This window comes from Neofelis nebulosa, chromosome 11 (assembly GCF_028018385.1).
Source record: "Neofelis nebulosa isolate mNeoNeb1 chromosome 11, mNeoNeb1.pri, whole genome shotgun sequence".
In the NCBI taxonomy this organism is placed as follows: domain Eukaryota; kingdom Metazoa; phylum Chordata; class Mammalia; order Carnivora; family Felidae; genus Neofelis; species Neofelis nebulosa.
Window position 1 is genome coordinate 90,156,799 of NC_080792.1, and position 24,457 is coordinate 90,181,255.

The following is a 24,457-nucleotide window of genomic DNA, read 5'->3' on the forward strand; positions in this document are numbered from 1 at the left end:
GGCTCCAGCCAGGACACATGCCCAGGACAGCAAGACCCACCCCCAACCCGGGGTGCCCGGAATTCTTGCTCCTGCCTTTTAGGTGACAAGCAGGGTTGGGCCGCCCCACACAAAGCAGGGACCGGGGCCCCACTGCTGCCACCAGGAATGTCCCACCCCATAGCTGCCCCAGGGCCCTGCTCACCCCTGGCCTCAGCCTCCTGCCTGGAGTGGGCGGTGACTGCTGGGGCCTGTCCAGCCACATCCTGCGTCACTGACAGCCCAGTGGGGGCAGAACAGGAGACATTATGGGTCAGCCAGTGACCCCAAATGACCGGGAGAGGGCCCAGCTGGGGCAAAGGGCAAGAAGGAAGGCGGGAGAGTGGGGCAGCGGGGGGTGGAGGGGGGAGGCTCTAGGGACAGGAGGACTTTCCAAAGCTGTGCCCACAGGGAAGGGGTGGGAGAGGGGTGGGAACCCAGCAGGAGGGGCCCAGCAACAAGAGAGAAGCCAGAGGCATCGGCCAGTGGCCCCCAGGAGAGACAGCCCCTGCAGGCAGCTGCAGTAACAGTGAGGTAACAAGGAATAACGACAGCGAACAGACACGTCCGCCAGAGCGGGTGCCAGGCGCTGCCACAAGGACTTCATGCAGATCGTTATGCTTAATCCCCACGAGAACGCAGGTGACGGGTGCTGCCGTGACACCATCTTATAGATAAAAAATCCGAGGCTCCGAACAGTTAAGAACGTGGACCTTTCTCCTCGCCTACGAAACATTCCCGATCCACAAACAGCGTTCGAGACCCTCTTCAGGGTGATTCAGAGCAGCGAGTGAACTGTCCGCGTAGAAGGTTCCAACCAGAACGTTTGCTCTGTGGCAAGGGCTCGGTAATCGAGGGTTTGCGGTCGCTGTTGCTGTTGCTGGGGACCCCGATACAGACGGTGACGCTACGTAACAACGTGTGCACCCAGGAGCACACTCCCGTGGCGCTGGGCACACGGCAGGTGCCCAGCAGGCAGTGGCGTCTGTGACCGGGGCTCAGAAGCCCGAGGCCGAAGCGGACTGCCTCCCAGCAGCGATCTCACCTGAGGCCTGCGGTTTGGTCTCCTGGCCTCAGTCCCCTCGAGTGCAAGGTGGGGTACCGACGCCAGACGCTCTTTCACTGGGCTGGACGGAGGGTCTGAAGACCACCCACAGGCACGCTCTCGTCACAGGGCTCGATATGTGCCCGTTCAGCCCGGCTGGCTCTGAAAAGCATCCTGGTGGCCAAAATCCTCAAGAGGCCGCCGCGTCTGGGACACCCTCCCCGCGGGGCCAGTGGGTTCACACGCTCACTGATGGAAATGCCCTCCCACACCACTTCCTTTCTTCTCACGAAGAGGAACCACGCCAAGCAGTCCACACGCATGCATGCACACACACACACACACACACACACACACACACACACACGGGCCAGCAGAGCCAGCCTCTTGCCCAGCTACGACCGCAAGGCCCCACACCCCCTCGCTGAGCAGCCAGCTGGTCAAACAGGGAGGCCCCAGACCCCGGGAGCCCTCCGGCAAGGCCCAAGGACACGGTACCCAGTAGGTGCCCAAAAAATGCCAGCAAAGGCCCATCCTCACGGCCACACCGCGCAGCGAGAGGCGCGGCAGGAAACGGGGTCACTGCGAGGAGAGACAAGGGTGCAGCTTAGGAGAGCCGGTCGAGGGCGCACGCGTGTGCGGGCCAGCACGTAGGTAGACAGCACTCCTCTTTCCCCGCAGGCAGGTCGCCCCCGAGAGGCGGGGCGGCTCCTCGGTGAGAGGAACCGACACCCTGGATCCCCAAATCAGGGCTCCAGACACGCGTTCCGAGTCTCTTCATCTCAGAGCCTCCAGTGCACGAGCTCCGGGGCCACGGCTCAGAGAGGCAAGGGGCTGTCAGCACCCGGGAGACCCCAACAAAGCCAAAAGGAGTCCAGGGGAGGCTGGGCTGCCAGCAAAGCGTATACAGCAGGCGTCCCGTGTCCGTACACAAATTCCACAGCTGACTCTGAGAGGCAGAGACCCCAGCTCAGCCTGGCCCCGGTCTCCATCACCCCCCCCCCCCTTTAGAGCGGGAGCTAAGAGATTTTACCAGAACGTCCAGAGGCCAGTGGTCCCTGCCGTGACACCCCAACTCCCCTCAGGGGACCCAGGGAGCCCTGGCTGGACCCCATCAGAGCCACACCAGCCCTCACGGGGACTCGGTGAGAGAAGGCCCCAAAGGTGGCCCCGGGCATACACACCCCCCCCCCCTTACTCACCGTGTGGGGCCGGGCGATCTGCACAGGGTAAGAAATGCCATGGGGCGGGTAGCGGGGCTCGGTGGCCCTCCACGTCTGTGCCACAGGCTGCGTGGACCCCGACATGGCGGCGAGCGTCTGGGGGCTCTTGGGCCCCAATAATCTCCCTCTCGGTGGCCACCAAGGTTAAGAGCCAGTCCTCCTCATCTGCTCACGGGCCGCCCTGTCACAGGAACCTGAGAAAAAACCAGAAAAGAAACAAGATCAGCCACGGGACAGTGTCCCCTCCAAGGACCCCGGTGGGGCCCCCTAATAGTTTCTTTGGTCCCTGAGGACAAGCAAGCACACAGGTCCTCCTGACCCTCCTCCTCCAAGCCGCTGGGCACTTGCTGCCCACCGACAGCAGGAGGTGGCAACATGGCATCTGGGGGACCCCCGAGCCACAGACCAGGCCAGACACGCCCCCCCCCCACCCACGACCAAGGCCCTGGCTCAGCAGGCACAGGAACCCCAACCCTGTGAACACTGCCCCACCATTCCCCGAAGGGTCCCGAGCCCCCACGGCCCACCCGACCTCACCCCACGACCCCTGCAGATTTCCGAGTCACCAGGGCAAAGTTCTCGGACAGCACCCAGTTCAGGTGGGCAGCCGGGGGCCTGTCCTGAGAGGCACCGCCAGGGTGAGGCGCACGGTTGGCGTCCCTGGCCACGGTGGGCAGGGTCAGCTCGGGCAGGACACGGGTCACAGCGTGACCCCGGGCAAGGCCGGGCCTGCCTGGGCCTCCGCATGACCCCGTGCCGGAGCAGAGCTGGGAGCGGGGGGACTGGGCAGCCGGGGGCCGCGTTGGGGAAACAGCTAAGGACCCAGACAAGAGCCGGGGTGGGGGGAATGGACAAACTGCACCTTCCATGGGACAGAAAACACCCATGTCCAGGCTGGAAAAAAAACTCAAGAAGCAGTCCCGTGCTTTTAGAGCTGGGGAAACTGAGTCTCGGGAGGAAGAAAGGACTCAAGGGCGCCAGGAGGCCCTTCATCACAAGCTGCCTTTGCCCAGAAATCTCTGGGGGGGGGGGGCGCCTCCATCCCCCCACCCCTGGGCCGCCTGCCCACGCCCACGGTGAGAGCCGGCACGGCCTCTGCCCCCGTCCCCATCCCCCCTCCCCCCTCCCCCGGCCCCGCACGTGCAGCCCCGCCCCCCGCTAGAAAAATCCATGATGGCGCAGGGGCCTGGCACCTGGACGCCGCGGTGCGCCGGGCAAGGCTGGGGCTGCGTCTCACGACGCCCCTCCTCGCCCTGCCCCGGGTTCACAACTGTCCTTCTCCAGGGGAAGACGCCGGGCCCCTCCCCTGGCGATGGGCCCCGTGGCCGTCTCGAACTGGGACGGAGGGCTGAGGTCGCGGTGGTCAGAGGAGGAACGAGACCCCCATCTGAGGCTCTGGTGGTGTCCCCTGACCTTCCTTTCTGGAACCATCCTCCGGCCTCCCACCGGCGCTCGGGAAGTAGTCACGTGACCCGGGCCTGGCCAATCCAAGTCCTGCATCCCCCGGGCCAGGGATTGGTCGAGGGATGCGCCCGCGGCCCCAACTAGGCCAATGAGAGGCAGTCTTGAGACTCTGGCTGGAGGAACCAGCTTGGCCCCGAACCAGGGGCGCGAAAACCATGCGGTTCTGGGGGCCGCCTCATGGCAGGTGCCCGCCGAGCAACGACGCCGGCCGGCAGGAAGCCAGAGCGGAAGGGCGGAGGGAGCGCGGCGGGGTCCTGATGACAGCCAGGCCTGAAGGCGAAGCCTGCTCGCTCGCTTAGGAGAGCGGAGACGGCCGCGTGCTTGGCCTTCGCCGGCCCAACCTGGGTTTCTGTCGCTTGCCACCAGAAGTCTGACTCAGCCAGGGAAGGAAGGAGTCACAGATCAATGCACCTACGGGCACCTCAGCAAGCTGCCCACGTGGGCTTTTCCCAGCCACCGAGACAGGATGTGCCCTGTAATTTTTATGAACACGGGACCAAACCCTGCTCAGCTAACAGACGCTGTTAGTATCACTTCCCCTAGTACTGTCTCTGCCGTGGCTCCAGCCTAGTGACAGTGATGCTCTGATGGGGGCGGGGGGGGGGGGGGGGGGGGGCGGCGCTGCCCTGCGGGTTCCCACCGAGGGCAACGTGGCATCTGCCCGATAGCCCAGAGACAAGAAACCGGCCCGGGGAGAGGGGCAGGTGTGGCCACTTCCGGACCCCGTTCCAGAATTCCCATTGCTCCCATCCATCTGGGAGCCCAGTGGATCCTGGTCACGCAAATTCCGTTCTGCTTTCTCTCTGGGCTCTCCGAGGAGCTGAGGCCAGCGCCTCGGCAGGGAGAGGCTCCCAACTGGTCGCCCCTCCTCCAAGCGCAGTGGGGGAGCTTCCAAATGGCTGTTCGATTTTGCATTGCATAAGGCGGCAAAGAAGTCTGATTTACCCACAGCTTTTCTAACTTCCTTTGCCTAACAAGACACCAACTGGAGACGGCAGGCCTCTGCCAGATGCTCACGCGCGCAGTGCACGTGGGCTCCAGAAGCCGGGGAGGTGACACCTTTCCAAACCAGCCCCGGAGAACCCTCGGCGGCTCCCCACCCTCCTCACACCAAGGCCACGGTCTGGCCGCGTTCCCATTCGCTCAAGACTCACGGTGTGTCGGCTGCCAAGCTCGAGGGGCCTCAGCCATCAACAGGTCACCCCGGCACTCCCTGGCCCCGTGTCCTCACATCTAGGTTGTCCCCAAAGCCAGGGGACTCTGGGTGCCCGCTCCATTCACCACGAGCTTATTTAATAAACCCAATTTCCACCCCTCCCAACCTCAGTCACATTTCTTGCCAGCTCAAAAAAAAAAAAAAAAATTTTTTTTTTTTTTTTAGGAAAACATTTTGGTGGTTCCTCCAAAAGTTAAACACAGAATTACCCAATGACCCAGCAATTCCAGTCCCGGGCACGTTCCCAAAAGAACTGAAAACGGGGACTCGAACAAATACTTGTATACGAACGTTCAGAGCTGCACTATTCACAACAGCCAAGGGGTGGACACTGCCCAAGAGTCCATCAACAGATGCACGGACAAACAAACTGTGGTCCGTCCACACGGTGGAACGTGACTGAGTCACAAAAAGAAATGAACTACTGACACAGCTACACCGCGGGTGTGAAAACATCACGCCGCGTGAAAGGAGGCGGTCACAAAAGGCCGGCTAGTGTGGGAGTCCCCTTACAGGAAGTATCCGGAATAGGCAACCCCATAGGGACCCGAAACGGACTGGTGGCCGCCAGGGCCGAGGGCGTGGGCAGTGACTGCTAACGGGCACCCGGGCTCTCCACGCGGGGATGGAAATGTATTTAAATTAGATACATGTAGTATATGCATAACACTGTCAATGGAAAAACAAATGTTAAGCGCTGACTTCCTCAAGGTTTGAATGTGAATGACAAGGAAAACTAGGACGCACCTCCATCAAAGACAGGGGTAGGAGAGGGGTGAGGGAGACCCCCCCCCCCACGCTGGGGACTCAGCAGGGTGCCCCGGATCTGGTCTGGGCTGGAAGGCCTTCTGAAGCCGGATCGAGGCTGCAGCCAGTCTCGGCACAGCGGCCCCAATACCACCGCGGATCTGGTGGCTTCGGGGTCAAGAGAGGGTAGCACGCATCCATTTATGTACAGAAACGTTGGGGTCCCCGCTGCGCGCTGAGCCCCACATGAGTGAATGAGGCAGAGCCCAGCTGCCGAGGGTCTCGGTGCCCCGACCGGGTGGGGGTGGGGTGCAGCAGGGAGCAGAAAGCAAACAGTGACCTCGGAGATGGACGCTCAGGCTACTCCAGCCTCGGGGAGGGCGAGGGGGTCTCGGGGAGAAGGGGGAGAAGGGAGAAGTTCCCGGAGCGGAGCGGGCACAAGACAGCCGGGCGGGGGGGGGGGGGGGGGGGGTCAGGGGGAGGCGGCCACCTGAACGGGAGCCCAGAGGTGAGACCAGGCACCGCGTGCTTGAGTAACTGATTGAGTGAGCACGAGGCAGGTTGGGGGGACAGTCACCCAAGGCCCACGGGCCACGGCAAGGATGGGTTCTGTTCTAAGGGCTCTGAGGGACCACAGACGGTGGTTGGGGAAATGAAGAGTCAGTGTGTTTTATTTTTTTTTTTTTTTAATTTTTTAACATTTATTTATTTTTGAGAGACAGAGAGAGGCAGAGCATGCATGGGGGAGGGGCAGAGAGAGAGGCAGACACAGAATCCGAAGCAGGCTCCAGGCTCCGAGCTGTCCGCACAGAGCCCGACGCGGGGCTCGAACTCACGGACCCGAGACCGTGACCTGGGCTGAAGTCAGTGTGTGTTTTATAAGCAGGCGCCACAGAGAGCCGGGAGACCTCGGGGCTCCTGCGGGCATCCAAGCAAGAGACGACGCTGGCCGGATCGGAGCGGCAGCACCAGAGAAGGAGAAGCAGGCACAGCCCAGGGAAGTCGGGAAGGAGCTCCCACCCTGGGGTGGAAGAGGCCAAGTGGCCTCCCGGGGACGGGGGCCCTCTGTCCCCTCGTCAGGCAGGAAGCCTCACACCTCTGAGCCTCAGTTTCCTCGGGTACACGTCCAGAATTCCTGCGCCACCAGCCTGCCAGCAGGACGGCATGCTTGGGAAGCAATGCCATCACACCTGGTAAACAGCAGGCGCTCAATGAGGCAAACTCAGCAAGGGCAGGGCTCCGAGGAGACAAGACGGCCCTCAAGCAGGGCTAAGAAATGGCTGAGCCAGGTAGTGTGGGATACTTCCGAGCCCCAAAGCCCCAGCCCGGGCCTCGCGCGTCCAAGCCACAAACCAGGGCACTAGGGCCGCCGAGCCAGGCAGAGGAGGGCCAAGAACTCCAGTCCTGCACGGGGCCCGGCACGAATGGTCCACAGTGGGGACCACCCACAAACAGCACAGGGGCCCCAGGGTGGCCCTCTACTGTACCTGCCCCAGAGGCAGCGGCCCACCAGAGAGCCCCGCGGGCCCCACGGGGCAGCTCCCCACAATCCTGACCTCACAGCCCGTGTTCCATCCACCGCGTGGCTTTCCGTCCAAATGTGCAGGAGGAAGCTCACCGCTGTGGGTTTTGTCTGCCTTGTCCCCGCTGCATCCCACAAGCCTACCGGTGCGCCTGGCACACAGCAGGTGGTCAACAAGGGAACCTGTCCGGGCAGGTGCCAGTAACGCCAGGTGAGGCCAGGGCCCTCCTGCCCCCACATTCCTCTCCGGCCCCAGGCAGGCCGCTGAGGCCCCACTGAGGCACATTCCATAGATTTTCCGTGCCGCGTGCGGCCCGCTTCAGCTCCGGGGAGGGCGGATTACAGCAGGTCGGGGCCGGGACGGCTCCGAGAGCGGGCGGGGGACGGACGTGCGGGGTGCTCCTTAAGGTGCCTGGGAGCCTTCCGACCTGAGCCCAGGCTCTGGAGAAGACGAAAGGCCAGCTGTCTGTGCCACCCAATGCCTGAGACTTTCCCGTAACTAGTGGGCACCGACATAGGAAGAACCCGTGGCAGGTGGGGGAGCAGCTGTCAGCCCGAGAGAAGCCCCCGGCACGTGCACACGCATGCGCGCTCGCCAGAACCCCCCAGAACCCTCCAAGGTGCTCGGAGAAGCCACAGGCCCCACACAGGGGACCTGGTCTCTCGTACCCCCGCCCCCGCCGGCCTGTCCGGGCTGGAGAGACAGTGATGCACTGGGAACGCCGTGGCCTTCCTCGCCACGGCTCTTCAGCCTCTAGAAGGGCGTGGGACCGCTCAGCAGCTACTGGACAAATGTTTGTTTGGATCACTGGCAATTCCCCTGCAAGGGCCTGGCACGCAGAGGTGCGCTAGCTTCCCGGAACCTGCGTGAACAATGCACCACAAACAGGATGGTGGAGGGGCGCCTGGGGTGGGGGCTCGGTCGGCTGAGCATCCGCCTTCGGCTCAGGTCATGATCTCGTGGTCTGTGGGTCCAAGCCCCGCGTCGGGCTCTGTGCGGACACCTCGGAGCCTGGAGCCTGCTTCAAATTCTCGGTCTCCCTCTCTCTCTGCCCCTCCCCGGCTCACACTCGGTCTCTCAAAAATAAATAAATGTTTAAAAAAAAAAAAAAAAAGGAAGGGCTGAAAACAACAGAAATGCATTCTCTCACCGTTCTGGAAGCCGGAAGTCCCAAATCAAAGTGTGGGTCAGGGCCACGTTCCTCCCCCTAGGCTCCGGGTCGGGGTGGGGGGGATCCTTCCGGACTCGTCCAGCAGCGAGTAGCCCCGGGCATCCCTTGGCTTTCGGCTGCCTCTCTGCTGGCCCTCCCCCGAGAAGGACCCCAGTCATTGGATTCAGGGCCCACCCTCGTCCAGTTGTGACCTCATCTGAACTAATCACATCTGCCAAGACCCGCTTTCCAAATAAGATCATGTTCCCAGCTTCCAGGTGGACATGAATTACGGGGGGGAGACGCGCCTTTAACCCGATACGGTAGGTGCTCGATGCATATTTGCTCGGCCCACTGCCATAATCCGGAGCCTGGCACACAGGAGGCTCCAACAAATACGTCCCGAGCAGAAACAGCCTGGCCCCGGGAGCACGGAGCCCCGGAAGCCAGCACGGGGGACGTGAGCGCCGAGGCTGTTCTGGGATGTGACGTTAAGAGGTGGCAGAAACCCCAGCTAGAACGAAGCGGACTGTTTACGCCTTGAGTTTCTAGTTTCTGGCGTGCCGGGAAAACGGGGAGCCGGCCAAGTACCAGCTCCACCTTCCACAGGGCCTCCTTGCTCAGGGATCCGGCTCTCAGCTGAGCCCTGGGACACAGAGAGCCCCGTGGGAGGCGGCCCCGCTGAGCCCAGAGGAGCCTGCCCAGCCCACGAGGGCAGGGGGGTGAAGCCAGAGTCCCTGCCCCCTCCCGGGCAGCTCCCCGCCGTCAACCACGATCACCGGAACCTTCGTGGACAGGTTCTGAGACGCGGCCGCGAGTAAAAGACCCCAGACCCCTGCCTTCACAGAGCTGCTATTCTAGCAGGCCAGACCGGAGTAATTACAGGAATGTTGGGAGGTGTCTGCGGTGTGGGGAAAACGAGAGGCATGAGGAGGGTGGACAGGGGATGGCTGGCGGCAGGGCGGGGCACGGAGAAGGAGAGAGAGGGGAGAAAGGAAGCATGCGGATGTCTAGGGAAGCTGCTCCAGGCAGACGGAACAGACAGTGCAAAGGCCCTGAGGTGGGGAGGGAATGGCCAGGGGCCCGGATGGCAAGAGTGGAGTGAGCAAGGCCCCTGTGAGGTCACACAGGCTTTCACTCTGAACGAGAAAGGAAGGCGCCACCCTCTGGGCAGGGGTGACGTTCGGGGTCTCCTGTACCAAGCCTGGAAACTTCAGCTGTGCCCTCCATCGGGGAGTAACCCACCTGGAATCCTAACGCAATTAAAGCCACCATTCAGGGTCCCCTGGAACACAGGTCCCTATCCAGCAGGAGTAAAACTGGCCTCCTTGCCCCTGACACGACCTCTCCTCCCCAAGGAGGAGCCAGGGACCCAACCACGGCCTGCTCATGGCTCTGCCCAAAGAGCAGCACCCCTGAGTGGCCCAAAGTCACGTACGGCTCAGCTCAGAGCACTGCCCTCAGAAATGCCACCCGCCCACCCCTAAACGGAGACCAGCCAAGACAAGCCCATCCCAAACGGGGTCTCTGCCTCATTCTGGCCAATGAGGCACTGGGGGCGGGGGACGGGAGGGGGTCACAGCAGTGGACCAGCTGGACAGAAACTCCTGCCAACCAGTGACAGGCCTGTCCCAACACAGAAAGCACCTCTTCACCCCAGGTACTCAACAGAAGACGGATGGAGGGGGAAGGAGGAGTGGGTGGGTGGGTAGAAGAAGGAGGGAGGGAGGAAGGGGAGATCGAGGGGGGAGCATGGATGGAGGAATGACGGACGGACAGATGGACAGACAAATCAACAGATGGACATCAATTTTATTTTCTTTAGCGTTTATTTTTGAGAGAGAGAGTGCGAGTCGGGGAGGGGCAGAGAGCAAGGGAGACACAGAACCCGAAGCAGGATCCAGCCTCCGAGCTGTCAGCACAGAACCCGACGCGGGCCTCGAACTCACAGACCGTGAGATCGTGACCTGAGCCGAAGTCGGCCGCTTAACTGTCTGGGCCACCCAGGCGCCCCAGATGGACATCAATTTAACTGTGCCGCTGTCCGCAGAGCCCAGCGTGCCTTTATTCCACAAATACGCCTACGTCAGGCTCCCCGCCAGCCACTGTGGGAGACACACATGAGCACCACCCCCCCCAGAATCCCCAAGCCTGCACAACTGCCCCCCAAGTACCAGCCTGCTGGGCACAGAGGACCCTGGGGAAAACCGCCTCCAGTCTCCAACTCCAGAATCAGAACAGGGAGGGACAGGTGCAAAGACTCATCGAGAAGAGATCTCTCAAAAGCTCAACACCCACAGAAGAGTCCCCAAACTTCTGACGCTTCAGGGGAACAACAGCGAGGGTCGTGGGGACAAAAGCTGCCGCCGGTCCACACGGGGGACCAGGTCCAAGGACAGAGAGCCATGGACTGGCCACAGCCCGAGCCAACCTTCCAGGGAAAACCAGAAGCCTGGTACCGAACACACCCCAGGCAACCTGCGCCAGCTCGCACCTCCCCTAAAAGGGATCCCCAGCCTCGGCTAGAATTTCCACCGCCCCCAGATGCTGCCTGGTGCCCTCCCAGGGTCCTCAGACCCGCCTGAGAGTCTGTGGTTCTACCGGTGGCATTCTTCGGGCACCCGCACAGAGGAAGGCCCCGATTTCCCTCACCAAACGTGACTGCCCCATTCAACAGATCAGGAAACCGAGGCTCAGAGAGGTGAACTCACTCACCCAAGGTCATGCAGCCAGAAGGCACCCTGGTCCAGCCCCACACACCCTCCGAAGTGAGCAGAAGAGTGCCACCGAGGAGGCCCGTTTCGGTCTCCGATTTAGTTGGTACATTCGTGTCCACTGGGCTGTGGCCAGCTCGGCCGCCCAGCCCTGCTCCCCCGCCATAGCCAGATCTGCTCAAAATCACTTCCTCCTGGACTCCCTTCCCCCTCCCCCTCTTAATTTTAAAAGGAAGAGAGAGAGAGAGAAGCCACAGTCATGACAAACCCTCCCGCACGCCAGGTCACAGGGTCCCCTACGAGAACCCTTGCCTCAAGACGCGCCCTCCCTCTTGGGTATTTCACAAACATTACACTGGATTTTTCCTGGCTCTTCCTCATTAGGTTCTGAGCGCCCCGGGAGGGACATGTTTTCCATCTGGCCTTCCAAACAGCAATTTTTTCTGCAGAGGGGGAAGAGGGGGAAACCAGAGAAGAAGCTGGTGTCTGGGCAGTGGCGGGGGGGGGGGGGGGGACGCTGGCACCAGCTGTGCGACTGGGCAAAGCGCTCGACCCTCTGCCCCGGGGGCTTGGAACAGAGCGGACTACAGAATGGGAAGCAGGGACCTGACTCGGCGAGCCGTGTCGGGGCTCAGCGTGGTGCCCGCTCGCAGTGAGCGCTCGTCCACACAGGGGGCGGGGCGACCACATACGGATCCAGGACGCCAGGATTGCAAAGGCTGCGGGGCTTGGGGTCCCGGATCCGTCCACATCGCTGCCTGGACGGCAACGAACCAACAACCAAGCAGTCAATGGACCACAGATCACCGCTCTGGACATTCTGCTGAATGAAGTGAGCCAGACACACAAAAGGGCAAAAACGCTGTACGATTGCGCTTACAGGAGGCGACCGGCCTAGTCATCTCCTAGGGACAGAGAGTAGAGGGGTGATGGCTAGGGCCTGGAGGAAGGGGTATGGGGAGTAATGGCCCCTTTAAAAATGCCCGAGACCTGAACGTTTTTGTGTTGTGTATTTTACCACAACTTAAAAATTAAGTAATAACAAGAACAAAACAGAAGCAAAGCGCACACCTCCTCCAGGGAGGCCTCCCTGGTTGCTAGCCAAGGCAACCAGCTGGGCTGGTATCCTCTGTGGTGGCTTCCGCTGCCCTGGGGGCCCCGTGGAAGAGCCGGTGCCGCGCCAGGCACTGAGGGGGACCACAGTCAAGGCCTCGTTGTCTGTAGCCCACGTCGCCCCCAACCCAGGCAGCGTCAGGAGAGGGCTGAAAGGCCCCCCGAAAGCCACGGGGACACAGGGAGGGGCTGACCGTCTGCCGGCTCCGCCCATCACTCACCAGGACCCGGAGGGTGGAGGGGGGCCGCGGCGAGGGGGCGCGCGCGGCAGACCCCGGGTTCCCACAAACTTCCCTGCGCAACATCTGGCAAACGTGTCCGCAGCCGCGCAGCTGCCGGAAACGCCTCCTCCCGTCCCGCCTCCACGCACGCTGGGCCCCCCAGGACGGCTTTCTGAGGAATTTATGGGGTCGTCCTGAGTATTTCGGGGCAGATCTCTGGGGGACGTCCTCCACCACGTGTGAAGGAGGACAAATGTTCCCGCTGCTAAGAATAGCTTCGCCAGCAGCGGCGCCCGGGGCTGGGAGCCCACCCCCCCCCCAACCCCAGCAGCTCCCCCCTCGCATCATCCCCCCTCCCCACCTTCCACCAATGCCACCCAGGTGCCAGGCGGCGGGGGAAGGGCCCATTTCGACCAGCTCCCTCCAAGGCTCCAATGTGGATCACAGCAGCCCCTGAGATTTCCCCGAGGGCTTTCGCTGATCAGCGCGTGTCAAGGATCAAGAACCCAAAAGGCCCTCCGGGCCCTGCAGCCAGGAGCCCGCAGACGAGCGAGCACACAGGCCTCAGGGCCCGGAGCGGGAGCACGCTTCTGGGATCCGATCACCAGTCCGCGGAGGGAGCAAGATTAACCAGGCTCCGGTGGGGGGAGAGGTCCCAGGCCGGAAATAGGGAGGGGGAAACAGCCAGGAGGGCTGAGGATACCACGCCAGGCCGGAGTCTCACGGAGGAGAGGGGCAGGTGGGGGCTGCCTGTGTCAGGGGGTGGCCGCTGCTCAACCCCAGCCGGGCATCCTGGCCCCTGGAGAACGGGGCCCAGGGGATCACAGCGTCCAATTCTTTCGGGCAAAGAAAGTCTGACTTTGAGACATCCCTCAATTTACAGTTTTTATTTCAAAAACATGGACCATAAACCCAACCCAATAAATCAGTCTGACATCCAAATACAGCCCGTGGGCTGCCAGGATGTGACCTGTGGCTTCTGACATGTGGTCAGCTGGAAACCACAAGAGAGGGCCCAGCAAAGCCCAGGGGAGCTTGGGGAGCGGGGAGGCCGGTGACAGGCAGGAATGTCCTCCCACATGGCTTGGAGGGGGACCTGAGAGGCCCCTAATTAAAACAGGGAGTGGGAGGGGCTGGGCCCACTTACCCAGTGAGTCTTAAATAACACCCCCCCCCTCCCCAAAGGACACACACTGGCCGTGAAAGGGGGGCTGGGCAGGGACCCCGAGCTGGCTCATGTCCAACACATGGAGTGAGCCGGCCGTGGCCAGCAGCTGTTGTCTTCGCCCACCCAGCACCCGCTGCTTGCAAACTGTACCCTATGTCCTTGGGGCTACGACCCCTCGATTCTGGGCTCTGAGGGAGGCTGACTCTGCCTCCCGGGTCTGGCCAATGAGCACAGTCTCAGGAGCGGCCACCAGGGCCACCACCAGAACCACAGCCGCCGTCACTGGTTTGGGGAAGGGCTTAACTCTCAAGCTGAGCCCGTAAAGTTCACTCCCACGATTTCTGTTGTAACAGTGGGGACAACAAGGCTTACCTTCCACTGGGCTAAGTTGTGATCGTTAGTCTTAGGCTACCAGAGATCGGACACGGGGAGCCCCTTGTCACCTGAGCCCCTGGATCCAACAGTCCCCTCACCTGTACAGGTAGGGAGATCTCCCAAGCCAGCCAGAAGGAAGCAAGACGAATTAGATGGGAGCCCCGGACAAATTCAGCCTAGGAGGAAGGGGCCGGACAAGAGCCTGAGATAGGCCTACGCGGTCTCTCACCCTGAAGAAACAGTCTCCTGGCCAGGCCTGAGCTATCAGTGGCCCTAACGGGGGATCCGGCAGGCAGCCACTTTGCGGACAGAGGCTGCCCCTTCCTAGCTGACTCAGATCTGGGTCACTCCCCAGCAGCAGGCACGCCCCCACCCACAACGTCCTCTGGCCTCTGGCCTCTGGCCTTGGCTTCTGGAGGAATATCCCGAGGTGGAGAGCTGCCGTGGCCCCTCTTTCAGACAGGGGCGTTGTCCGAAGCCAGGAGGCCTTGCAGGCTGCACCCACAGACACACCTTGGGCCCCACCCCTGCTGGAGCCTGTGTCCCCGGCCTGGAGGGTGGCCAAGGCTCAAACCAGGAGCAGGTAGAGACCCTGACCCCTCAGCCCTGACCCCACGGGCGCTGACTTCTCCCACCATCCTCTTTTCTCTCCGACCTCCATGTAGCCACAAGTTGGTTACAGCTCCCATTTTGCAGATGGGGAGACTGAGGCTCCGGAGGCAAAGAGGGCTCTTCGGTGTCCCACGGGCAGGAACAGGACCATGGAAAGATGAGCCAACTCCACCTCCAGATCCCAGGTCCTGAGCAGTCATGATAACAGACCCAAGGTGAGCACCGTGCACTCATCACCATGGCTAACTGCTAACACGGTGCTCACGCTCATCAGTTTATTTCATCGTCGCCACATCCCTGGAAGCAAGACTGAGGCACAGAGAGCTTAAGTGACTTGCCTGCCAGGCTAGCCCTCTCCAGCACCCACCTCTTATCCATTACGTCCTGGGAATCCACTGCCCGTGTCCCAGCCTCCCAGCTCAGGCTGGGGGACACCTCTGCCTCTCCCTGATCAGGCTGCGGTTGGGGCCTCACAGGCCTTGTACCCAACGTCACCGCTCACGGGTCCAGGCCAAGTCCTGCCAGCTGGAGGCAACCACAAGTCGCTACAGATGGGCCGTGGCCATCTCCGTGTGAACCTGGCCGGCCCCCCGGGCCAGCCGCCAAGCACCACCCCGGGGTCCCGGAAGGAACAGGGAGCAGCATCTTCAACCCCACCCCAGCCCCCTGGCTCTGCTACGTCCCTCATCGGGACCCGGACTCCTCATTCCCAGGGTCCCGGCTGCTTATTTCCCACCTCCCCACAACCCCAAAGGTAAGGCCCGTGAAGGCAGGATCCACACCTGCTGTGTCCACCCCGGAGTCCCAGCTCAGGGCACGCCGCAGGCCCTCCATAAGTGCTTGCTGAATCCATGAGCCCCCTGACAGCATCCCTGCAGACTCTGAGCCGAAGCTCGAAGGCCACTTTGGGAATGGAGAAACTGAGGCCGAGGAGGGGTCGACTTACAGTCAGATCCTGGGGTGTCGCCTACAGCAGGCCAGCACGCCCCAAGAACTGATCCACGTTTATACCGCCTGTTCCCCCACCGCTCTCACTGTGGCCCGGGGCCCTGATCCCTTCCTCCTGGAAGCTGCGATGCCGGCCCATCCATCAGCCGTGGCTGGGACTCCAGAGGCCGTCACCACCAAGGGGCCGCAGCGTGCCCGCTCTGGGCCTCGGGGTCTCCCTCTGTCAAGGGCACCCGGCAAATAAGACAGCTTGCGGGGGAGGGGGATGACTGCGACCCAGGTGCTGGGTGAGTGGCCAGGCATGTGGGGAATGAGCGTTCGGGGCTTGGGCGGGGGAGGGCCCAGCACGGAATCCGGGGAGCCTCCGGCCTCCTGGGTCACGTCCTCCTTAGCAGGGACGCCTGAGCGGGAAGGACGGCTGGCAGCAGGCAACAGGCAGGTTCCGGGATCTGTGATTTGGGTTCTGGGCGAGGGAGGCGGGTTCCGGACTCCTCCGACAGGGAGGAGACCTCACGAGGTCCTGGCCCCTCGGCCGGGGACGCGGAAGGGTGGGGGTCCCTGGCCCTATGAGCTTCTAGGGCTGCTGTAACAAATGACCACAATCCAAGTGGCTTACAACAACGGAAATTTATTCTCTCCCAGCTCCGGAGGCCCGGTGTCCAACATCAAGGTGTGGGCAGGCCATGCTCCCTCCGAAGGCACCCGGGGAGGATCCCTCCGGCCTCCTCCAGCTTCTGGCCACATCACTGCGGTCTCTGCCTGTCTTCACACAGCCATCCTCTGTGCTCTCTCTTCCGTCCCTCACAAGGACACTGGTCACTGACACAGGGCTCGCTCGGGGAATCCAAATGACCTCATCTCAAGACACGTCTGCAAAGACCCTTTTTCCGAAGCAGGTCCCATTTAGAGGAGACGGGCATGGACGCGTGCGAATCTCTTTTTTGGGGGGGGCGGGGGCTGCCATTCAGTCCACTGCGCAGGCCCCGGCCTTTCCTGACGTTGCCCACCAAAGGCAAGCTCACTCCCTGCTGGGCCCCGGGCCCGGGGTTCGGGCCCACTTTCTCTGAGCGGTCCTGCCACGGGGCCGCTGGGCACAAGGGCCTCCCTCACGTTTACAGGAAGCAAGGGACTCTCACACCTACGCCTCCGAGAGAGGGCCAGCCACGGATGACTCACCCCCATTTCACAGGCCAAGGCGAGGCGCACAGTGGTTCAGCCGGGGAGCCGAACAAACGCAATCTGTTTGCTTCTGTGTCAAATGGAAGCAAATCCCACTCCCGAAGGATGTCACAAGGTCCTGCAAGGAGAGCGCGTCCGCCACCCTCCCCCCCATAATCACGACTCTATTTATTACCGGCGGGGCCCAGCCCACACAGCTGCCCACCCAGCCTCCAGCCCCAGCAGAAAGGGCCCATTATGACATCATAGGCCGAGAATTATGTTATTAGCCTGGGAAGGAGGCTGGACCCAGGGACAAAGGGCTCATTGTCATGCAAATACCCAACTAGGAGGAAGGGGGGTGGGGGGGGGGGCGTGTGAGCCACACTGAGAAACCAACTCCAGGCCTTCCAGAAGACTTTGGGCATCTCCGGGCCTCACATCTCGAAGAGGAGGGAGGGGGCCCCTTCCCACGGCTGCATACAAAATGCCATTTACCAGTTAATACTGTGTGCCTGCAGCTGTGTGTCTTTGGGCAAGGTGCTTACCCTCTCTGTGCCTCAGAGGATCGTTAGAAGAACTCCACAAAGTGTGCTCAATGGTCGCCCTGCCCCGTCAGCCGTCAGGACTTGAAACTGATGCCGTCAACACCCCTCCCCTGCACCCCAGTGCCATCAGGCCCCCCACTTTCCTGGCTCACGACCTCCACCTCTCTGACCTAGGAGGTCCAGACCTTCTGGAGATGCCCGATGTGTTCCTGCGGAGCCCTCTTGAACACAAACACCAGAACTGCTTTTCAAAGGCCCCTAGTTTCCCATGGATCCCCAAAAGGCATTCTCAACCCCCAGATACAGAACTCCAGGGGTGAAGGGAGGTGAACTCAAGTGAATTCCAGCCCCTGGGCCTGAGTCTCCCTAGCCAGAGCCCTGGGGGGGGGGGTGACGTACCCGGAGACACAGTTGAAACGTATCCATCCATCCCCAGAAAGGCCTCATTCACCGCCAGGGGACGGGCCCACATCCACAGCCTGTGGGGGACACTGAGTCAGGCACGAGTGTCTGCGGAGCACCTAAGATGTGCCCAGTGCTGGGGACACAGTAGTGACCAAGATGAACAGATCCTGGGTGAAGGGGTCGGTGGGGGGCGGGGGGGGGGACACGGCGATGGATATACAACAAATCCCAAGTGATGACGGTACAAAGCGATGGCAGTGACTTTGGGGAGGTCGGGGCCGCACTCTGAAGGGTGAGGGTACAGGAAATGCAAAGGTCCAGAGGCAGGAGCATGATTGGAGCTTCCAAGAAACAGCCAAGAGGCTCAGGAGACCGTAAGGCCCCCTACTCAGCCCCCCTCCCTGGCCTCCAGGCTCTGCCCGGCAAAGCCCAGAAGCTGAGACCCTAAGAAGCCATGACTGGTGCCCCCGAGCCCCAGACACCGTCTCCATCGCTTGACATGACCGTGGATGCCCCTCTCGGTTCAGGCCCTGCCGGTGCCCCCTGGTCCCCAGCCCGGGATGGTCGGGACCCCTCCCAATCCCTAGGCAGAAGAGCAAGCCCTCCCTGGCACTCCCGGGGCGCCCGAAGGCCCAAGTCACCAGTCAGCTGTGAGGGAGACAAAAAACCTCCAAGCACCCCCTCAGGCACCTCTGGAGACGCGCGTCTAGCCTCGGATTAGCTTTGGCTGAACAGCAACGCATTTCTCGTGCTTCAGCACCAGCTGGGGATAACCCCATCCCTCTAGGGTGGGCGGGCTACACCCCGAAGGCCCTCTCACCACTGCGGGAGGTGGGAAGGGGTCCAAGAGAAACCAGCACCTACCGCAGAAAACAGCAAGAAAGGAAACCATGCTGCCGGAGGACAGAGCAAGGAGGAGAGCGTTACTCAGAGAGGAAGTGAGTTTGGCTGTCACAGGAGTGACCCACAGGCCTCAGAGGTGGCTGAGAGGGGGCAGGCTCCGGGAGGGCCCAGGAAGTGAGAGAAGGACCCAGAGGTCAGGGCTCTCTGGCTTCCACGGTTCATGAGCCCAGCCACCATCCCCTATCCCAACCTCCCAGCCCAGCCTGCAGGTGAGGAGAGAAGGAGGAGGGGATCAGGGCTCAGAGAGGGCAAGGAACACATCCCTGGGGCCACTCAGTCAAAGAACCTCCACAGCCGGGCTCTGGCCGGGGTGAGTCCCAGCTCCAGCCCTTACGAACTCTGTGCCCTTGGGTGGGTCCCCTGGCCTGAGCCTCAGTTTCCTCATCTGAGAAGTGGGGATCACACAGCGGCCTCCCATCCCACGGCTGATCCGGGCACGGAACAAGCTAGCACGGGGCGAACCGCAGCGACCCCGTCAGGGATGATCACATCGCGACAGCACGTGCTGCTGGCACCTTTCTAGGCACCCGGCGCGCATCAGCTCACCTCACCGTCACTCAAGCCCTCCGAAGCACCAAACGCTACGAGGAAACTGAGGCCTGGAGGGGCTACGCCCCTTGCCCTAATTCACAGAGCTGCCGACAGGCAGGGCTGGATTCGAACCCAGGACGGCCTGGGTTGCTTATCTCTTTAGATCACTGTAGGTTCGTGCGCAGCCATAAGAAACGATGCAGCGCGACCCCGTGCACCCTTCAGCCAGCCTCCCCCAGTGGTGTCGCCCCGACACAACGGCCGTTCGAGACCAGCAGCATCACCAGGAAACGGACTATTCAGACCTCACGGGTTCTACACACACTCATCTGGGTGCATGTGAGTGTGCTTAGCTCCATGCACCTGCACCTCAGGGCCAGTGGGAGGGGGGGTCAAGTGTCTGAGACCCTCAGGGCAGGGCGGCTGCAGCGGACCCAAGTAGGTGCAGAGGGCTTGGGGGCAGCAAGGGGACACGGGTGGGGCCCCCTGCTACTGGGGCCTTGGCTGAGGTCCCCAGGAGAGGCCTGAGGACAACCGGACGGCGGGCGGCTGGCCTGGACACCCGGGGAACTCCCCGCCGGCTCCTGCTGGCCCGGGAGGAGAGGCCCCGAGCCAGCCACCGGCCCAGCATCCGGTGTCACTCACACACACAGGATGACTGCCACCCTGGGCGGGAGAGCCAGTCCTGCCCGCCCAACCCCCAGGCCACACGGGGCAGTTGGGGTGCTCGGCCCACACTTGGGGCGGGACGGGGCGGAACGCGCTGGGACAGCCCCGGGGACCCCAGCCCAGGCCCAAATGCAAGCAGAGCCTAGGGCTGAGGACCGTCGTTTCCAACTCTACAAAACAGAAGCGTTCTCGACAAGGAAGAAGAGAAAAATTGGTGGAGACCAAGGTGGAACTAACTTAAATCCAAGTTTATGGTCTGGGCTAACGGAGCCCCCCCACCCCCGACTCCAGCCCACAGGGCCCCTGCGCAGGCCAGTCCTGGCTTTTTCCCAGCCCCCCCCCCCCCCGCAAGGCACTCACACCGTATGGACAAGACAACGGAGGTTCAACAACCTGCACACTGTCACAGCTTCCACGGGGGTGTGGCCCAGGGACCACTTATTAGCTCCCCCCCCCCCCCCCGTAAGCCACACACGACCACTTCTGGGGTAGAGACAGACGCAGCGTCCATTTGCCATGAGAAAACCGAGCCTCACAGCCAGGATGTGTTCAACAGGGACGTGAACCCTGGCGGCCTGGCCACCCCCCCTCCCCGAAGAAACCAGGAGGCCACAGCTCTCCCTCAGCTCAGCCCAATGCCCGTACGACCCCCTCGACCGCCCCATTTTACAGACAAGGAAACGGAGGCTCGCACAGGTGAGGCAAGGCCACCCGGCGTTAAGAGAGGAAGAACCGGGAGTCAACGTCGAGTCAGTGGCAAGACGAGCGATGCCGTCTGGGAAGCCAGCCCACCCCGGCCTCAGCTCTGGCCCCCGACGAGACGTGCCGCTGCCTCCCGACAGCCCTGGCTCACCCAGACCTCAGGACAAATCGCTCCCTCATCCCCTGTGCCTGCAACTGAAGGCTCGTTGTGAGCTCAGGAAGCCCTTCCAACTTTCCAGTGTTTATGCCGGCTCCTCGCTGCCAGGTCCCTGGGCAAGCCTGGGCCGGTGGCGCTGATTTCAAACCAGACGTGGGCACCCGGCCAAGCGCCACCGCGGTGGGAGCCGGGCGCCGGGACAGCCGCAGCGCTGCCTGCACCTGGCTCCCCTCCCCTGTCCCCTGCCCGCGGGGGAGCCCCCACCCAGATCCCGAGCCCCCCCCTCCCAGCAGCCACAGCACCGGGAGCAACCGAGCCCCAGGCTCTGCCGCTCTCCCCCAAGGACGCGTGCACCCCTGCTCCGCAAGAGCGGCCGGGCCCCCACCACACACACACACACACACACACACACGCGCGCGCGCGCGCGTTCACCCCCTCGGACACACAGCGGCCAGAAGCCCTTCCCGTCCCACCACCCGCCTCTCGGCCCAGAGCGACTCCCGACCACTGTGACCGCCGGCTCTTCGTCCTCCGGAGCGCCACCCCCGGGCCACCACGGCCGGGGCGCGACCGAGTTCCATCCGGCGAGCCCCGCGGCCCCCCAGACGACGGCTCCCGCTCTTCGCCCGCCCACCCTTCCTCCGCCGTGACCCGGCCGCACCGCGTCTCCCTGCCCACCCACCGCCAAGCCCAGAAACTTCTCTTACCCGAGCACATGACCAGCCTTTCACTCACGTCAGCTCCAAACACAACTTGAAGTAACTCTCCCACGGAAAAAAAAAAAAAAAAAAAGGAAAAGAAAAGAAAAAGGAAAAGAAAGAAGTAAAATGTGCCAGCAAGTGGGTCAGTGGAGTCCACACACACAGACTGTTCTGCTGGCTTCCAGAAGATACACCGCGTCCAACATCAAAGCCATCCTGCCTCCAGGACTGACACGGGGAGCGGCCGCCCGCCTTCCCGCGAGACTACGGGCGCACCCCCCCCCCAGGGCTGGGGAGGCCCCAAGGCCAGGCCCGGCCCCCCACCCCAGCCCCCCCTGGCCCGCCGCCACCCCGCCCCCCCCAGGCCCACCAGAGGCCCCACCGCCCGACCCCCGGGCCGGGGCCAAAACTCGGTGTTGGCCTCCGCCGTCCCTCCTCGCCTCCCACCGCTCCGGGCCTATAAACACAGAGAATTACATAAGGTCCACTCCTCTTGTTTGCAAGCCAAAAGTACGAGCTTTTTCTCCCAGCCTTGGCAGTAAGTAATAATTCCTCATCGCCATGGTAACCCTGGCGGGCTTCCAGCCGACACTCAGGAGCTGAAACGCCGGGAGGCCTTTTTATAGCTCGGTAGAAAAACCTCTTCACTATTCCCTCCTCGGCGGCGAAAGCGAGCTCCAGGCCCGAATTCTCCTACTTTAACCCGCTTCCTCCCAGCCCGACCGGCCGCCTCCTCCTCCCCGGGCCCCCGGGGGTGACACGGTGGCCGCGGGGCAGGCTCTGCCCTGCGTGTAATCTCAGGAAAAGCAAACATGACCCCCTCGCGTTGGTATTCCCAACGAGGGGCATCTCGGTGACCACCCTGGAGGGTGAGAAAAGACAGCCAACCGCACGCACACACACGCACACGCACGCACACGCCCAAGCGGATGCTCTGGTGGTCAGCCAGGGCTCTGACCCTTGGCTGCAACCGGCCGCGTGAGTCAGAGACAAGTCTGAGCTCCTCTGGATGTCAACTTCCCATCTGCAGCAGGGGCAGGCTCAGCTCTGCTTCCCACAGTGCTCCGAGCCGCAGGATCCCCCCCACCCCCACCCCGGGGTCTCCAGATTCACGCCCCTGCCCCCAGCAACCAGGACTCCGGCATCCCGAGTGACGACAAGGGGTCCCCCGGGGATGCAGGGCAGGGGGCACGGACTGGAGGCCAGACCACGTTCGATGTGTTGCAGAGGCAGAGAGAAGGCTTGTGTGGAGCGAGGCAGAGTCAGAAGATGAGGTCAGGGGGTAACAGGAGTGGAAGAGGAAGTGGGTCACAAAGACTCCGGGCAAGTCACTCCGTTCCCAAGACTGGAAAGGCTCCCGAGAGTAATCGCGGCAAGAAAACGTAGTACTCATCATGCCATGCGCCCAGCGCCGTGAAAATACGCTTCACCTGTGAACCCGTCTGTCCCCACAGGGGCACGATAAAAGGCAGGTGTGCTTTTGAACCCCAAAATACAGAGGAGGAAAGGAGCCCAGAGAGGTTAAGCAGCTTGCCCCAGATCACACAGCTGGAACGAGGCCGAGCCCGGCCCACATTCACCCTGCCACGTGGTACGAGGAGCCCCAAGAGGGTCTGGGGCAGATGAGATTTGCAGGCGACGAAGGTCCGTGGCCACTGGACCAGGCTGGGGACCAGAGCGGCTGCCAGGAGACCAGGGAGGAGGCCCCGCAGAGGCCATATGTTGTTGACTTTTGTCAACTCACCCTCCCGCCTTTCCCAAGAAAACACCCCGAAGAGTGTTTCCGAAGCTGCCGGGACCTGTCCTGAAAGCCCCGGCGGGGAAGCCTTTACAGATGGGGAAACTGAGCCCCAGAGAAAAGCAGGCGGCACCAAGCCGCACTTTTAGCCCCCAGATCCGGGTGCCGTCGCCTGCCTACCGGCTCTTCTCACTCCAACAGTCCGACCACAAGACTCAGGAACGGGAGAAACCAGCCCCAACAAAGCGGGGCCAGGAAGCAGAGTCTGAAGCGGCAAAGGCAGGACTCAGGGTGCCTTTTGTTCTTTTCTGTTTGTTTTGGACACAGACCTGCGTCCAGACCTTCGCAGAAGCTGGCCTGGAACCAGGAGGGACTTATCCACACCCCCACCAGAGCTATTCATGCTTGGGGCAGGTCCAGCGCTGGGCTGTGTCATTCCACGGTCACTTCTTTCTTTCTTTCTTTCTTTAACGTTTATTTATTTTTGAGAGACACAGAGAGACAGAGAACGAGCAGGGGAGGAAGAGAGAGAGAGGGAGACACAGAATCCGAAACAGGCTCCAGGCTCCGAGCTGTCCGCACAGAGCCCGACGCGGGGCTCGAACCCGCGAACCGCGACCTCATGACCTGAGCCGAAGTCAGCTGCTTAACTGGCTGAGCCACCCAGGCACCCCCCACGGTCACTTCTTGTATGTCCCCAGTCCCCCACCCCCAAGAAGCTGGGCCGCGGACGGTTTGTTGAGTGACTTCACGAACGCGGAAAATCATCAAAAACCAGCAAGGGGGACATGCGGCTCCTTCTAGGAGTTCAGAATAGGACAGCATGAGGTCAACTACCCCGCAAAGGAACGCCTCGTCCTCCAAGCCTCCGGCCGAGACCATCTCCGGGAACTCGTCTGCCGGGCAAAGTCTGTACATCGGGAAAGATCAATGAAGGCTTTACGGGGTCACGCTTTGGTGGAGACCACGGAGGCATGGGTCGAGAGCCAGAGGGGCCCCCGAGTGCAGGCAGGAGGGGCCCTCAGCCTGAGGCAAGGCCCCTGCTTCTGCAGGCATCAGTGTGCTCAGCTGTGAAATGGGGGCACTCTGCCCGCTGCCTCTCTCAGGGTCAAGAGAAACCACACCCTTTGGGGGGCTCAGAGAACCACGGGGTCCAGCCCCAGTGAAAGGGACCCCCACCCACTCCCTCCCCATTGGGGCAGGGTTGGGGAAAGAGAAAGAAAGAGCATGAGCTAGCAACGGGAGCCTGTTTCCACCTCCCTCTGCTATCCCACACCCCAGCGCCCCAAGACCCAGGCGGTAAGTGACTACGCCTCCCCGGGCGGCCTCCGTCCCTCATCTGAACAGCCACTTACAAGACGGTTTCGTCAACGATCATCCACACAGCGCGATACGATGCGGCCCTAAA

At 62.2% G+C, this 24,457-nt stretch overlaps 1 protein-coding gene across 1 annotated transcript in view; it reads right to left on the reverse strand.

The window, feature by feature from the left end:
• Positions 1–24,457, reverse strand: part of NCOR2 (nuclear receptor corepressor 2) — a 210,384-nt gene that overhangs the window by 142,867 nt on the left and 43,060 nt on the right. Inside the window, exon 3 of the mRNA XM_058691634.1 lies at positions 2,266–2,480. Coding sequence (XP_058547617.1) covers positions 2,266–2,370 — 105 coding nt within the window. The 5' untranslated portion in view covers positions 2,371–2,480. The remainder of the gene's footprint in view (positions 1–2,265; positions 2,481–24,457) is intronic.